This window comes from Myxocyprinus asiaticus, chromosome 24, assembly GCF_019703515.2.
Source record: "Myxocyprinus asiaticus isolate MX2 ecotype Aquarium Trade chromosome 24, UBuf_Myxa_2, whole genome shotgun sequence".
Lineage (NCBI taxonomy): Eukaryota > Metazoa > Chordata > Actinopteri > Cypriniformes > Catostomidae > Myxocyprinus > Myxocyprinus asiaticus.
Window position 1 is genome coordinate 27,048,237 of NC_059367.1, and position 17,761 is coordinate 27,065,997.

The following is a 17,761-nucleotide window of genomic DNA, read 5'->3' on the forward strand; positions in this document are numbered from 1 at the left end:
CAGAAAAGTGGTTCATTTTGTTGGGGAGAACAAGCTTGAGGGATTAAGGTGTCTGGCAATAGAGGGCTCGATGGCAGGGGGGTCACCCATGCCAAGGGCCATCATATCCTTCACTTCGAGGCCCACGAGACCGTGTTTGAGGTCGAGCGGGTCTCCCCATCAATGCCTCATATGCTTAGCACATGCAGGGAGGACTGGGAGAAGTTGTTTTCTCGGGCCGGGAGGGGGTCCCAGGAGTTTCCTGTTGTACACGTCCCTCTCTTGGTCAATGGCACTTTGTAGGGCTGGCCATTCGATATTGAGGCGAGCGGCCGCTCGCTCACAAACCTCGATGAGGATGGACTGGGGTAAGGCCGCGGGGGCGTTAGCCTGGGGAGTCATGGAAGACGGGATGGCCTCCTCGTCCCCCGAACCAGCCGGCTCATTGGTGAACGAGGGATCCCCTGAGAAAATATCCTCAGGGAACGCTGGGTTGCTTTGATCGGCTCAGCAGAGAGAGACCGCACCCCGGGAGGCACCCAGGAGTGCGTCATCGTCACCGTTTCCCAAGTCAGAATCAGAAAGTTCAGGGTCTGGGCACTGGGTAGCGGCAACCTTGAGCCTCCAAGGTTTTCCGGGAATTCTAGAGCCTCCACTGTGTGTTTGAGACCCATGCAAATGACACAGAAAGGATGAGGGTCTCTGGTGGCGATGAGGGTGGGCAGCCTGACTGGTAGTTTGAGTGAGCGTGGGCAGCTTGCAGCAAACAGAAACAGCTAACCCGGCTGAAGCAAGACAGTCATGTCTGGCGGAGGCTGATCTGAACGATATGTCCTCCTGTAGACAAAATTGTGAAGTCCAATTCCAACCGAGCTGAGAGAAACAGAGGTCGCGAGAAGTGAATGTCAACTGAGGAACAGCAGTACATGCAGGTCTTTACCAGGCATAGGTCACGCGCTTCTGTCTGTCTAGCCAGACTTAGTGCAGTTGGATGCTTCTGCAGAGGTCAGGTACGGATGACCTTCCCATAGGTAGATCTCGAACACGAGATGATGAAAGAGAACTATGCACTCCTACAGTTGCTGCCAAGCCAGAGTCCCGCATCATGGCCGCCACACCTGAGTCCCCCGTCATGGCTGCCATGTTCCAAGAGCCAGCGTTGCAAGCCTCGTCCATCCCAGAGCCAGCGTTGCAAGCCTCGTCCGTTCCGGAACCAGCGTTGCAAGTCTCGTCTGTCCCGGAGCCAGTGTTGCAAGCCTCAGCCACCACGTATGCCTCATCATGCCTAAATTAATTGAATACTGTACTTATGTAATTGATCATACTGTAATAATCTCACCTGTAGTAAATTCATCTATCCTCTAGGAAGTTACTACAACCTTTAGAATGAGAAAATATCATTTTGGTGAATTTTAGTGAATATTTTACTAAAATAATTGATTACTGTACTTATATAATTGATGATACTGTAATAATCTCACCTGTAGTAAATCCGTCTATCATCTGAGAAGTTACTACACCCTTTAGAATGTTAAGATATCATTTTGTTGAATTTTAGTGATTTTTTTTCTAAAATAATTGAATACTGTACTTATATAATTGATCATACTGTAATAATCTCACCTGTAGTAAATCCATCTATCATCTGAGAAGTTACTACACCCTTTATAATGTTAAAATATAATTTTGGTGAATTTTAGTGATTTTTTTTTTCTAAAATAATTGATTACTGTACTTATATAATTGATCATACCGTAATAATCTCACCTGTAGTAAATTCATCTATCCTCTAGGAAGTCACTACAGCCTTTAAAATGAGAAAATATAATTTTGGTGAATTTTAGTGAATATTTTTCTAAATTAATTGAATACTGTACTTATATAATTGATCATACTGTAATAATCTCACCTGTAGTAAGTCCGTCTATCATCTGGGAAGTTACTACAATATTCTGAATGTGAAAATTTATTTTACGGTTTTTTGTTATTTATTTCATGTGTAACTTGCAGTCAATTGAAAGAATGAGCGGACATCTCCTATGTTTTATCGTTGTGGGTGGAGTTTTCAGACGGTCCCTTACATCTGCTAGGCAGTCAAAGCGCATCGGATCATTTCAGGCATAATTTTGCAGCCACATCAAGCCTTGACTGTTCTGAATCCAATTTTTATGCCCATATAGTATAGTTGTACTCCCTTTAAACCAAGTGTGCTAATGACATCTTTGTAAGATTGTCGACTGAAGAGAGCGCGGGTAAGAGAAACCGAATTTCTAACGAATGTCGAACGTCAAACTAACTTTCCGCGGTCAAATACCGTATAGACAGTGGAGTTGGCATTTGTAGTAAATTTGGTAATTAATCGTTTAGAAATCGTTGCGCTAAGTGTAGCGTTTGTCTTAACAGGTGTGAGTAACATTTTCATGCCTTATATATAGCGGAATAAAATAAGAATATAGGTAAGTGCATGAAAAATACTTAAAGAATAGACTTGATCCTGACCCCTTACCAGTGGGCGGTGCACCTCGTTTTGAGCTAACCGCCACAACACTTCAGACGAAGAAGGCGGCTGACCGATATTTTTCCTTGAACGCTTCCTCAGAAATTATTACCTGCAAAATGTCTGAAAGGAAAGAGTGATGGCCAGGATAAATGTATCCTGTATGCAGGATATATTACAGTTGGTCTGTGTCAGTTAAATCCAGGTATGTAGCGCTAGCAGTCTAAAATACTTGTACGTACTTAATTACTCACAGAGCAATTACTCACAAATTATTAAAAGTTAATTAAATCGTGATATAGATTATAACGGAAACATATCATTAACTTTACTTGCTAGCTGAGGATAAACTACTAAACGTTTCAGAAATCGAGCTGGAGCAAGCACGTTATCTCTCCATAAATTAAACATAACTTTGTCAAGCTAACATCAACATTTGTCATGACGTGCTTTCGTTTTGCAGTTTAAGGTTTCTTTTCATCTTGTTTATATATATATATATATATATATATATATATATATATACATACATACATACATTTCCTCACTAGGTTTGAGCTCGCTCAAGATGTTGTAGCCCAGGTTGCAGATTTCCTCAGTTCTTTAGGAAAGAAAATGTAATGCCCTGGTTCAGAAGGTGATTTTGATTGTGTGTTGTACCAGATAATGTCATATGGCTACTTTGAAAATGTGCTGACCGTTTAGAATTTGGAAACTTGGACCATGTGTTAGAAAACAGGCACATCAGCTGCTCGCGTCAACAAGGGATGCAACATTTCATGGTTTTAAAGCTCCAATTCTCAAACAAACTGGCGAGAAGGGACGGCCTTCCTTTAACATCACCATAGATCAGCTGGAATACCTCCTTTAACTAAACTTCACTGTTCCTGAGATATCCCGTATGTTGTATGTGAGTTTAAGCACTGTGAAGAGGAGATTGAGGGAATACGGGCTGTCAGTAAGGCAAACGTACAGCCAGATTTCTGACGAAGACTTGAGAAAAGTTGTTGGTGACTTCTTTCATCGGTGCCCGAATTCAGGATATGTCATGGTGTCTTGGTATCAGAGTGCAGGCATCAGGTAAGGCAGACAATTATATTTTGTGTGTGTGTTCTATATTTCACGTGTTGCCCTAATTATATTTGTTTAGTCTCGTTTTTATTTTTTGTTTTTAGTTGTGTCTAACATGTCAAGTTGCACATTGGTATCAAATTTTGTTACTATTCAGCTTAAGCAGACCGCAGTTCATATTGAATGGAAGGTAAAGATGACAGTACATACACATATGTAGTGCTGATGCTAATAGTAAGTTGTTGTTCTAACCCCTCTTGTAAAGAATAACACGATCTAGAGTTCGAGAAACTCTGAATGCTGTGGATCCAATTGGCACCCTGCTGCGTGAATTGCACCATAATTTGATTCACAGAAGGGTGTGTTCAGTTCCTACATCTTTGTCTCTTTGGCATATTGATGGAAACCACAAACTGACTAAGTAAGTTAAGACATTATATTAAATAAATAAGCCATTAGAGGCTGTGCAGTACAGTGATTTTGTCACAGGAAACGGGCACATGTTAAATTCACTGTAATGCAGACTTGAGTACCTTTTTTGGGTTCATAACCCCCATTATTTTACAGAATATATGCATTAATTCATAATGTGAGATGCCAGATGTGTGTTTATTGTCATTTTACAATGGCTTTGAATGCAGCACATCCAGTCAGAACTGTGTGTCAGAAATATTTATTATATAATTGTACATAGATATTTTTCTTTGTGCTTTAACTCTTGAAGACACTTTGTATCTGGTCCAGTTCATGTGTTGTGCTCCCTGTAAGGTGGCACATCGTCATCCATGGGGGCATAGATGGGTACAGCCATAAGATCATGTATCTGAAGGCCAGCACCAACAACCAGGCCTCAGCTGTCTTGGAAGCATTTTTGGAGGCTGTCCAGCAGTTTGGTTTGCCAAGAAGAGTGAGGAGTGATAAAGGTGGTGAAAATGTTGATGTGGCAAGGTTTATATTGGAGCATCCTCTGCGTGGACCAGCTCTCTTAAACATTTAGCATAAATGGTAAAGGTTTTTGTCCATAAAATGGTTAAATGTTACCCATATATTTGTTTATTAAAGGGAACACATTGCTGTGCATCAGATTGCTTGGTTATTTTGAAGAAATATGAAACAGTTTGGCCCATAAACTTTCTCAGTTTGGAAAAACTTAAATGAAGCATGCAGGGAACAAAATGCAATGCAGTTAGTACATTGTTGACTATTTGAGTATTCAGATTATAAATAAATGTTGATATATTAGCAAGTTATTGGAAGAAATCTGTGAAGTGGACAAACTTTTGGCTGGTAGTGTGCATATATTTATACACCCTATTCTATTAGTAGCAGAGACTGTTTGTTTTCTCTGTTCCAACCACATTTACACCTTAGAGAGGACCAGCTATATTACCGGAAGAAGCGTTCACAACCAACGCATTGAGTGTCTGTGGCGTGACGTCTGGTGTGCAGTTACATCGAACTATTATGCAGTTTTCCACTATCTGCAGGAAATTGGAGCACTGGACCCAGACAATGAAAAACACCTCATATGTCTGCAGAATGTTATGGTGCCTAGATTGAATGTGGACCTTGACCTGATCAGGCAGGCATGGGACCGACATCCCCTCTCATCTGAAGGCAACAGATCTCCCCAACAGTTGTGGGTTTCAGGTCAACTGTTGAAGACAGATGGTCCAGCTGATCAAGTAAGTTGCATGAAAACAACATGAGATTATTCTGAAGGATTTGGATATCCCACAGGTGTAAAGTACTTTGTTACTGTGCTGTACTTCTACCTTTTGAAAAGAAAATTATTACTTTTAATCAATTTTTCAGACTGTTTTGTTACTGTACCCCTGCAAACCATAAAAAGGCACATTAGTAGTTGTAGTGATGTTGGATTGCACACTTTTGATTTGGGTTTTTTCAGTGAATCAATTGAAACAATTTGCATATAAGTCATAATGAGACCAGCATAGGTTAGGCTTGTTTGAAATGAAAATAGGTTAGGCTTGTTTCAGCAGATTTTTATGTTTAAAACAAACAAGAGCCAGTAAAAACTTCTGAACAGTAAAAAAATGTGTACTTACAGTGCAACTGGAAAGTATTCACAGCGCTTCACTATTTCCACATTTTGTTAAGTTACAGCCTTATTCCAAAATGGATTAAATTCATTATTTTCCTCAAAATTCTACAAACAATACCCCATAATGACAACGTGCAAGAAGTTTGTTTGAAATCTTTGCAAATTTAGTAAAAAAAAAAGAAAAAAAAAAAAGAAAATCACATGTACATAAGTATTCACAGCCTTTGCTCAATAGTTTGTTGAAGCACCTTTGGCACCAATTACAGCCTCAAGTCTTTTTGAGTATGATGCTACAGCTTGGCACACCTATTTTTGTGCAGTTTCTCCCATTCTCCATCAGGTTGGATGGGGAGCGTCGGTGCACAGCCATTTTCAGATCTCTCCAGAGATGTTCAATCGGGTTCAAGTCTGGGCTCTGGCTGGGCCACTCAAGGACATTCACAGAGTTGTCCCGTAGCCACTCCTTTGTTATCTTGGCTGTGTGCTTAGGGTCGTTGTCCTGTTGGAAGATGAACCTTCGCCCCTGTCTGAGGTCCAGAGCGCTCTGGAGCAGGTTTTCATCAAGGATGTCTCTGTACATTGCTGCATTCATCTTTCCCTCGATCCTGACTTGTCTCCCAGTTCCTGCCACTGAAAAACATCCCCACAGCATGATGCTGCCACCACCATGCTTCACTGTAGGGATGGTATTGGCCAGGTGATGAGCGGTGCCTGGTTTCCTCCAGACATGACGCTTGCCATTCAGGCCAAAGAGTTCAATCTTTGTTTCATCAGACCAGAGAATTTTGTTTCTCATTGTCTGAGAGTCCTCCAGGTGGGCTGTCATGTGCCTTTTACTGAGGAGTGGCTTCCGTCTGGCCACTCTACCATACAGGCCTGATTGGTGGAGTGCTGCAGAGATGGTTGTTCTACTGGAAGGTTCTCCTCTCTCCATAGAGAAACGCTGGAGCTCTGTCAGAGTGACCATCGGGTTCTTGGTCACCTCCCTGACTAAGGCCCTTCTCCCCCGATCGCTCAGTTTGGCCGGGCGGCCAGCTCTAGGAAGAGTCCTGGTGGTTCCAAACTCCTTCCATTTATGGATGACGGAGGCCACTGTGCTCATTGGGACCTTCAATGCTGCAGAAATTTTTCTGTACCCTTCCCCAGATCTGTGCCTCGATATAATCCTGTCTCGGAGGTCTACAGACAATTCCTTGGACTTCATGGCTTGGTTTGTGCTCTGACATGCACTGTTAACTGTGGGACCTTATATAGACAGGTGTGTGCCTTTCCAAATCATGTCCAATCAACTGAATTTATCACAGGTGGACTCCAGTTGTAGAAACATCTCAAGGATGATCAGTGGAAACAGGATGCACCTGAGCTCAATTTTGAGTGTCATGGCAAAGGCTGTGAATACTTATGTACATGTGATTTTTTTTTTTTTTTTCGTTTTTTTTTTTTTTTAATAAATCTGCAAAGATTTCAAACAAACTTCTTTCATGTTGTCATTATGGGGTATTGTTTGTAGAATTTTGAGGAAAATAATGAATTTAATCCATTTTGAAATAAGGCTGTAACATAACAAAATGTGGAAAAAGTGAAGCGCTGTGAATACTTTCCGGATGCACTGTAAATCTTATTTAATAAGAAATTCCTACTGAAGCATTCCTCCAGATCTGTAATTGTCACTTTTTTTTTTTTTTTTTTAAACCCCTCGTGAGTTTGCATACCTAAAGACCAGGCTTTGTCCATCCAAAAGTGAAAATATTTTATTCAGATGTAACTTAGAAACAAAGGACAATATACAGTTCTTCTTGTAGATATATAGTTAACTGAAGTGCTTAAAACAAAAAATAGCTTTCAAAAATGTAATGCCACTAAACTAGCACACTTTGTCAAATCTATTGTTCCTTAAAAGCAATTAATGTATCAATCCACATGTAAGACTGTCACAAAAATTATCTGCATCACTTCCGGGAAAGTCAAAGAACTCTGCGAGAACCAACGTCATAAAACTCTCACACAGAGGAGCATCTCCACCTGAGAAAACACACCCCACTGATTGGGGACCATAAAATGCAAATCACACTCACATCTGCTCTCTCTCTCTCTCTCTCTCTCTCTCTCTCTCTCTCTCTCTCTCTCTCTCTCTCACCTTAGGTCACTTTAAGGACACTAAAAACTAAGTTATGACTTATCCTGTTCTGTAATGTAAAAGGTTTTCTGATCGTACATGTTTGGTATCATTCAAGAGGTCTTAGTGCAACTGGTAAAACGGTCTCATTCCCTTTCAGCAAAGTCAAATCACAAGTAAGATTTCAGAATTTAATAAAATAGAGTATTCTATCAGGGGCATGCCCCTGCCAAGTCTCACACAGAGACCTGAAGGACTGTTTTCTAGTATATTCCTTGTTAACTACAAATCTATGGTCAGAGTTGGCTTAATTAAGCTACTTCAGAAGTAACCCATTAGTTAAGTATGTAAAAGGCTAAATGGTAAACTGAGAATCTATAATAGAACTTAGCCAAGTAGAATTAAACGGGGATACTAAGGGTAGGACTGAGAATCTGTATCAAACAGAACTTATTTGACTGGGGCTAAACGGTAAACCGAGAATCTATAATAGAACTTAGCCAAGTAGAATTAAACGGGAATACTAAAGGTAGGACTGAGAATCTGTAAAACAGAACTTAATTGACTGGGGCTAAACGGTAAACCGAGAATCTATTATAGAACTTAGCCAAATAAGACTAAACAGATAAAGCCGAGAACCTATAAGGACTTAGTCTAAAACTTACTAATATCTGAAACTGATGAATTTGTAGTTAATGGACCTGTGTCCGGCCGGCACTGGACCCAAATAACATTGAAATAACAAATGCGGTCTTGAAGAGAGAATTACTCAAATTCAGAGCATAGATACATCAACGAGGTTTTTCATAATTGGAGTCAGATGAAATAAAGAAAATAATTAATGATAAGATTAATAAAACATGGAACTCAAATCAAATAAAGTATTATTTAATGTCGCGCACGATAAGACAGAACACGCAGGAGACCTTTAGCCACGCCACTGGATACCGTCCTTGGACCAGTGGGTGACTTCCCCCTTACACAACTTTGTTTCCAAGTGAACTGAAAAAATAAATAAATACAAGCCTGTGTGCTCTGTGCTTTAAGTTGAGTAAATCCAGACAATCATATGAGCTTTTCCAGTTTTGTTTGCAATATGGATCAAACACACTTTGAATAGACTGTAGGTGTTTATGGCCGAGACAACAGCATTTAGAACTATAGTGGCCCACTTTTCCATGAAAGATCACCGCATGTAGATATGACCTGAAATAGATACTGTTCCAGCTAGTTAACATGTCATGTTTTCTGTGAGGACTATTTCAAGATCTAAGCTCTGTTACATATACGTATCCAATAATTTAATAACAGAAACGTTGCACTGTTTAAACAAAGCAAATATATATATATATATATATATATATATATATATATATTATACCCACTGTGATCCATTGTTGGATGAAAAGTGCAAATAAATTTGTGTGTAGGTGCAAGTTCCGATTGCGCGCATAATTTTAAGAAAGCTTCCATTTTCCGATTCGAGCTATCATACCAGAATAATATTATAGATCATCATCAAAACATGAACAGATGCCAAATGACAACTTACATTGCTTGACGTCTCAGTAAAAACATGAATGGGAAGTATTTTGCCACATTGAGTTTGTGGATGCAGATCCAGCCCGGATGACTTGACGTGGTTGCCATGGAAATGACCTACAGGATGAGCTCATTCAGTGCATGATTGAGCAGCTGTTTCGTCTCTTAAGAGATTGACCAGTAAATTTGAATGTTTACATTGACATATTTACACATTTGCTGTATAATACAGACAACGTAAACATATTTGCCCTGTAAAAAAGTACGGGGGACGAACTTAGGTTTTATTGGAAGTGAGGGGGACACGTCCCCTGCATATTATACGCCCATGCCCCTGTACCAAAATAAACGCACACCCCTGTTCAACTGAATATGTAAGACTAATACTATAAATTGGCAAGCAGATTTCCTTGAATCCCAGCAAACACACAAAATGCTGCATGAAAACTTATAAACATGTATGATTTTGCAAATCAGGATGTCCTAATCTGCAGGCGCAGCATTTTGCTGTGAATTTCAGTGACAGATAATGTGAAAATAACAAAGCAATAAATGTTTTGTACATTAAAAATACATTACGTTATTTTGGTAGCATTTAAACATGATTTAATCTATTAAAAAATTTGTAATTACGATACATCTCCACTTAATTCAGAGCACCCCCACTATTTTCAGAAGCACCCTCAGTGATTTTGATCTGGAACTGGACCTGCTGCAGTCTTGTTGCAGTGTGATCACGAGGAAGGGTTACATCAAGATGTAAATTGGAATGCCGGTGCAAAAAACTTATAGCCTGCTCCTCTCACGCTGTTGCTTGCGTGATATTGAAGAATGTATGACGTTCAGGGGCAGACTGGCCATCAGGAGTACCGGGCGTTTTCCCAGTGGGCCGCTGGGTAATGTGGGCTGGCCCATTGCTGCGCAAGTACCGGCCCGTCCTACAGGTGACACAGGCAGCTGCCCTGGGCTTCAACATAACTATGTGGACTCGAGTACAGAATTAATATTCAAAAAACTATTTTATTTTGAAAATAATTGCATAGAAGTCTATGGTCAAAGTCTACAGTGACTGTAGACAATTAGGTCTCCTGATTGGCTGAGAATCTACAGTCACTGTAGTCTCTGACTGTAGACTACCAATCATATCGTAGAATTCAACAGTAGACTACCAGTCATATCGTAGAATTCGACTGTAGGCTACCAATCACAGAACAGTGATGCTGCAAGCTCTGTTTTCGACAGTTCATTGACCCCTCAACATCAAATGTGAACTTTACAGTTTTAATATTTTTTTAAATTAAATTGGAGAATCATTTTCCTCTTCAGCTAGCAACAAGTGAGTAGTGATTTTTTTCACCTGTATGTTTGTGTCAGTAACAGCAGTGTTCATCAAATTATCTTAAAAAGCCACCAGAAGTTTCAATCCTACATAGATATCTGATATATGGCAATATGTAAACACATACTGTATGTGTAATGTATGGTTTTCACTGACTTAATTCATACACTTGTTCTTTTATTCAAAATACTACATATTTCAAATTAAACTACTTAAACTGCTTCAAAGAGTTCTCATCAAAAAATCCTCCACGTGTAGCAATGACAGCTTTGCAGATCCTTGGCATTCTAGCTGTCCGTTTTTCCAGATACTCAGGTGACATTTCACCCCACACTTACTGTAGCACTTGCCATAGATGTGGCTGTCTTGTCGGGCACATCTGGAGACTCTGATGTACTTATCCTCTTGTTTAGTTGTACATCTGGGCCTTCCACATCTCTTTCTGTCCTTGTTAGAGCCAGTTGTCCTTTGTCTTTGAAGACTGTGGTGTACACCTTTTGTATGAAATCTTCAGTTTTTTGGCAATTTTAAGCATTGCATAGCCTTCATTCCACAAAACAATGATTGACTGACGAGTTTATAGAGAAAGCTGTTTCTTTTTTGCTATTTTTGACCTAATATTGACCTTAAGACATGCCAGTCTATTGCATAATGTGGCAACTCAAAAACAAACACAAAGACGATGTTAAGCTTCATTTAATGAACCAGACAGCTTTTAGCAGTGTTTTATATAATGGCGTGATTTTTTTTTTAGTACCAAATTTGCAATTAGCATGATTACACAAGGATAAGGTGTTGGAGTGATGGCTGCTGGAAATGGGGCCTGTCTAGATTTTATCAAAAATTACTTTTTTCAAATAGTGATGGTGTTGTTTTTTTACATCAGTCATGTCCTGACTATACTTTGTGATCAGTTGAATGCCACTTTCACATGGTGAATTAAAGTACCAATTTCCTTCCGAAACAACAAAATCTGTACATTATTCCAAACTTTTGGCCGCCAATGTATATTTATTTTCCCTAACAAAAGTGGAATTTCAATAGGGACATGTATGACTAAATATATGAACTACAATCTTACATGTTCATATTTGTCCATATATCATATTTATGTATGAGATTAAAAACAGTACAGTTAATAATGTTATCATCATTTCAGTTTACCTTGAGATGCCATCCAGCCATCCAGGTTGTAAATCCAAATGCTCCAGGAGGTCGTCAACAGACCATATTGTTGGCGACGAATAAGGCATACAGAGAGATAAAGATGACCTTTCCTTTACCACCCGTGCAGTTGCTGGATGAGTCCTATGCCCTAGCTCATGCTGAAATGCTCCTCCATGCTGACGGGATCCCAGCACCATTACGCCAGCAGTGTCTGGGGAAGCTGGTGGTGCGATTTGGCCAATACTTACATGCCCCATTCCACTGGCTTTTGGAAAATGATGTGGGTTACCTGAAGAAGTAAGTGTTTTTAACCTTATTGTATTAATGTAAGCTTCAATATCATTTTAATAAGATGCTGAAAACAAAAGATATTTATGCGACGCTATGGTTGTTATAAATACATTGATTATTTTCTTTTCATGTTTGCAAAGTTTCTATTCTAATTTGATGCATGTCTGACTGATGGATGTATTTGCTGTGTGGTTGACAAGCACAGAGCAAAACTCTCTAACCCACTTGCAAAAGGGAAAGTGCACAATCAGTGGAAAAAAGATCGTCTGCCAGAGTATGCAGAGAGCTTCTCACAAGTCTCTATAGACCTGGAGGCTAATGTCCATCAGTGTGTGTATGGACAGAAAGGGTTTGAGAATCATACCTCGCAGGAGATGTGCCAATATTCCACCCAGAAGGCCAGGCCTGATGATTTCAGCAGTGGTCAGAGGGATTTGATCCAGAAGGCAGATAGCTGTGTCTGCTGGTGGCTGCATACACCTGTGACCCATATCACCAGTGTACAGATGAAGAGGTTTATGAAGTTCATTTATAACAAGAAAAAGGAGCAAGTAAATTGTCTGAAACACACACAACAGAATGGTAAATGTATGTTCAAATTACTACTAGTTCAGTAATTGGTTCTCTCATGTTTAAAAAAAACTAGTATATCAGAAAGCCTGTAATGAATGACAGATGTGTATGAACTTTTTGTATATTTGTTATCCAGGAATCAATCTTGGTCACCAATGATCCCTTTTGGCTGGATGACACTATTTATTGGATCAGATCTGAGGAGTCCCCATCCACAGTCGCGCCGCCGAGCACATGTCTGTCTACGATCACGATGAAGACGTCCCTATCCACAGTTGCGCCGCCGAGCACATGTCCATCTACGGTTATGATGAAGATGTCCCCATCCACAGTGACACTGAAGACGTCCCCATCCACAGTGGCACCGTCGAAGCTGTCTCCATCCAAGAAGTCTGTGTCAAAGCTCAAGCACAAGAGTCATGTCACCTCTGCAAAATCATCTCTGAGTGACTCCCCTTTGAGTAATAGTAACTTAAGTAATTAATGTTGGGTTGAGATTATGTATTTTACTGTTTTGACGTGTTCCAGGTTGAGTTGGAGGTTTGGGAGTGTCTGTGGGAAAATCCCAACGACATTCCATCAGCGGACCTTTCCTGGGTGAAGGATGACACAGAAAGATGGCTCTTCACTCCCATTCAGGTGTACCGCAACAACACCGGTGCATTGAAGAGGCGGCGGGTAATAAAATAAGACAGGATGTGGTTTTACCCTCCAGAACCTCCAGGCTACGTTAGTAGTACTGTGCCAACTCCACATCTCTTCTTTCGGAGTTGCATCTTTGTGTGGCAGCCTGTCGGGGTATGGAGATATTCGCTGAAGTGTCCAAATGGCGATGAATGTGTGGGGAAAGGAAAAAACGTTTACCAGTGAGGCTACCACAGCAGGTAATAGTATTTGTTATGTAGCAATGCAACAATTCATTGTTATTGTTATGTAAATACACTCACAGACAGATCAAATCAAATAAATCACTAGTATTGAACTGGTTTTTATTTTACGTTGCAGGTTTGTCACATTTGTGATGTATCCAGCTGGTATACTATGCTGATGGAGGTCCTATGCTGTGGACAATGTATCAAAGCAGCCAGGAGCAGTGAAGGTAGCAAGATGGGTCGGTGGTTGGCTTGGGATCCTGCTATCCATGGTCAACTCCGTGAAGCTCATCAAGCCATGTTCACTGCCATCCTCACAGACAAGTGAGTACATGCCTTAAAGTAGTAGCACCGGTCACTGTTGGCATATTGATGATCATATTTTACAGGCGTGGTATGGACAATGTGGTGTGAATGTTTTATGGGCTCTGTGGGACCAGACTGATGGGAACACCATGATGAAGGTGTGGCGACGGATTCAAGAGAATCACTTTGAGGAGTATCTCCAGAGGAAGAATCTGTACACCGCACCACACTCCTCATGACTCTCATGAAACCCAGGGGGTTCATGTCAGTCTTAAGACACACTTTCGAGGCTCCACCTCCTCCTAGAGAGCTGCCCTCTGCTCGTCTGCTCCACCATGCCTTCCTGCTGGCAGAGGCCAACAATGTGCAGGACTTCAGGAGCCAAGTTCTCTACACTTTTGGCACTGTGCTAAAAATGGTCTCCACTAAGAAGATGAGTACAACCAGTGTTGTGTGTAATCTGATTATTGACTTTCAATTACATGTTTGCTATCATATTACTTGGATCACACACATTTCTAAAACTGAAAAATTTTGCTTTGCAGGTGGTGAAGAAGCTGTCGGGAGAGGGTAAAGACACAGCTGAGTGGATTACCAGCATAGGCAATGAGCATTCCCAGATTGTCTCATTTGTACTTTCCTGTGAAGAGTCCATCGAGTATCTGGAGCTCATGTGCCGTGGAGTAATAGACAGATTCCAGCAGGCCGATCAGTCTGTGCCAAAGATCTTATACGTTGATCGAGGGTGGAGACCGCTGTGGAGACCTTGTTCCAGACATGGGTGGACAATTGTATGGTGGTGTGTCTGGACATATTCCACTGGATCCTTAGGTTTCATGCAGCCATTCTCACTGACAGCCACTCCAAGTATGCGGTGTTCAAGTCTGTGCTAGCAGGAGCAGTGCTAGCCTACAACCACTCAGACTTGGAGCTGCTTATCAAGGCTGTCAGAGCAAAGGACCCGACAGCTTTGAACATGCTCATGAATGAAAACATGGTGCGACTGTGTGTCAAGGGAGCACCATGTTCGGAGAATTACACTTGGGGCTCAGGAGACATTTAGGTTCATCCAGATAGCCATTGGTGAGCTCAAAGGTCCTGCTGGGCTAGATGAAAGTGGAGTTAGCAGGTATATAATTTGATACAAACATGTAAAAAAGTTTTTAATAGTACTTCAATATTGGAGGTCAATAACTATATATTCGATATACTATACTGTTAGTACATATTATAAACTAATATTACATACATGTTTTGATTATATATGTATGTGCTATTTATCATGAAGTATGTTAGCACACATAAACTGTCCTTCTAATGTTTACAATGGTTTATTTACAGAAGCCATAGATGAGGTTTGGGAAGGCCAGCAACGTCATCTAGAGTGCCTCCAGCATCCTCCACACATGAACATGTATCGTGTGGCTCATACCACAACCATCAACGGAGTGGACGTTCCTTTTTACAAGTGTGTCTGTGGAAGCAACAGCCTGGAGTGATTCCACAATGTTCTGCCTAATATGATTCCAGGTACAAATTTTGCAAACATGCTGTTCCAAATGCTAAAATAAAATGCCAAACCTGTGATGGCACTCATGATATGATACTGTGTATATCAATGTGATCATTACTTGTGGCAGTTCAATTATTTGTGGCCTTGCAATGATTGTAATGTAGTTTGTCAATCTGACGTCCCCACTGCGAGGCGTGTCCTTATCAAGTTTACCTGCTTAGTGGAACTTGGACTGCAGTTCTGACGCTGTGTTTGGAGGCAAAGGACGACACCACCGAATGTACTCTGTGCCTCTGATGGAACGCCTCAACACCTGCTGCCAGAAGTAGTTTGGAGAAACTGTGTAGGAGAATTTCCACGGCCATTATGATGTCACGTCCAATGAGTTGATTGGGTTGGAGTACCTCTTCAGCCAGAGCACAGGTGTAACTGGTCCCTTCTCCCTTTAGTGACATCATAAATGACAGACCCAGTCCAGAGGAGGAGATGATTCAGCCTGGCCAGCGTGACCCAGATGAGGATGATGAGGTGTACCAGAGTGACACAGAGGCAGATGGTGACATGGTGGCTGCCGTCCCAGCCCACATCACCCTGACAACTGATGAGATCACCACGGCTCACCCTCCGGCCTTTGTGCATGATTTTGTTAACCTCAATCAGAATGTAATGCTAGCACAAAGAGGGATTATCACGTTGATGCTGCCATGATTCAGCGAGTCAGGATGGCTAAACGCTACACACCAGCTCAACAAAACATCAGTGCTTCAGCACAACAGGCTGATGTACACGCTGGTGAAACTTCTCTGGTTGTGGTCCCCTCGCAGCACTCAATTGAGCCCTGAAAAAACATCACAAAAGCCTACGAGAGAATCCAGCATTGTATTTTGGTGGAGGTATTCCTTTACTAAAAATCAGCTCCAAGACCATCCGTGATTTCATCCGCAGTCAAGAGAGACTCATCAACTTGCAGTCAACAAAAATGCCATCCACCATATTAAAGACCACATCAATCTCCTCAAAGCATCTACCTCCAGCAGCATGTCAACCATCTGTTCTCCCTCCACCTGACTAATCGCTGATTGAGTACGAACACATTCCGAGCACGGCAGGGACCAAGGTGTTGAAAGAAAGAACGGACATTGTGATGGCAGTTCCAAAGACTCCTACCAGTCAGAACACAGTGAGAAGATCTCTGGTCACTTCCACCATCACCAAAATATTATCTACAGTCACTACTACAACGCAAGTGATTCCAGCCACTTCCACCATCACCAAACCTCTACCCACAATCACGGCAACACAATGATTCTAGCCATTTCCACAACACCTGTGACAATGTGCAGCAGTCAAACTGACACACAGTGCTGACAGTCCTTCAATGTGGGCCAGAGCAACACTGTTCAAAAGAAAACACACAGACAATCTTACTGATGTTGCAGCCAAACTGGCATGTGTACACAACCTGCCTGTTTGTACATTCTGCAACCAACCAACTCAGGGACACAAAAAATACAAAAATAAAGTTTTTGCCCTGTGAAAATGATGTCGATTTGACAGCAGGGTGTGCACTAGTTATGAACATTTCATGTCAGTTGTCTCAGGGGCATAAAGATACAGAGTTTTTGCCCTTTTACTTTTTATAAATTGTACTTATTTTTATTATTTTATTATCATTAATACAATTGTAATAATATATTATTAGCATATATTATCATCAGTATTATAATGCATAATATAAATATTTACATTTACCAGATGTTTCTATTCAAAGTGACTTTGAACTAAACACTGTAAACTTCTGAAAGATATTTATCTCATTTTATTAAAATGATGTCTACCTTTAGAATTGGACAGATCAGACAAAATGTACAAAATTTAAAAACATATAATACAGGAACAAGGACCGCTGAATTGGGAACACTGGAGATTTTTTTTTTATTTAAAATAATATTTTATTGAAGTGTATTATATTTATATTATTTCTTTTTTTCCTATTTTGTCTCACTCTAAATAAAGGGATTATTTGTTATAGCATTACAAGGAACATGTGCAGTTATTTACAGTGCAATTTTTTAATAATTATACTGAAGAACATAAGGGTTATTTCTAATGCAATGCCTTGAGTTTGCGTACTTAAGATTATGATACTATGATAGATTAAACAAAATCAATAGTACAGATAGATAGGAACTTTGATTGATGAGGGAAACCAGGAGACATGATAAAACAGTGCACAGTAAGAAAAAAAGACTAAATGTACAGTTAATGCAAAACTAAACACTTCATTTCAAAAATTATTTAAAAAAAATTATATATATATATATACACACACACAAGAAACACACTGTTACATGAATTACAACAAACTTAAGAGCATCATTATTCATTGGTCATGTGCCATCTGAAGATGAATAAACAACTCTAACGCTC

At 40.4% G+C, this 17,761-nt stretch overlaps 1 protein-coding gene across 13 annotated transcripts; it reads left to right on the forward strand.

Moving 5' to 3' along the window:
• Positions 1-2,079: 2,079 nt before the first annotated feature.
• On the forward strand, positions 2,080-17,365 carry LOC127415331 (uncharacterized). 13 transcript variants are annotated; one of them, XM_051654061.1, is made up of 12 exons: positions 2,080-2,681; positions 3,028-3,556; positions 3,813-3,968; positions 4,316-4,552; positions 5,035-5,232; positions 11,769-12,073; positions 12,273-12,649; positions 12,777-13,524; positions 13,646-13,836; positions 13,902-14,947; positions 15,160-15,348; positions 15,496-17,365. In XM_051654061.1, exons 4-8 carry the CDS (start codon positions 4,550-4,552, stop codon positions 12,797-12,799), a joined length of 906 nt encoding a protein of 301 aa, XP_051510021.1. In that variant the 5' UTR covers positions 2,080-2,681; positions 3,028-3,556; positions 3,813-3,968; positions 4,316-4,549; the 3' UTR covers positions 12,800-13,524; positions 13,646-13,836; positions 13,902-14,947; positions 15,160-15,348; positions 15,496-17,365. The 13 variants fall into 13 exon arrangements, 9 of the variants coding, with proteins under 9 accessions (XP_051510021.1, XP_051510022.1, XP_051510023.1 ...); XM_051654062.1 differs by having other exon boundaries at positions 15,524-17,365; XM_051654063.1 differs by having other exon boundaries at positions 15,553-17,365.
• Positions 17,366-17,761: the final 396 nt, after the last annotated feature.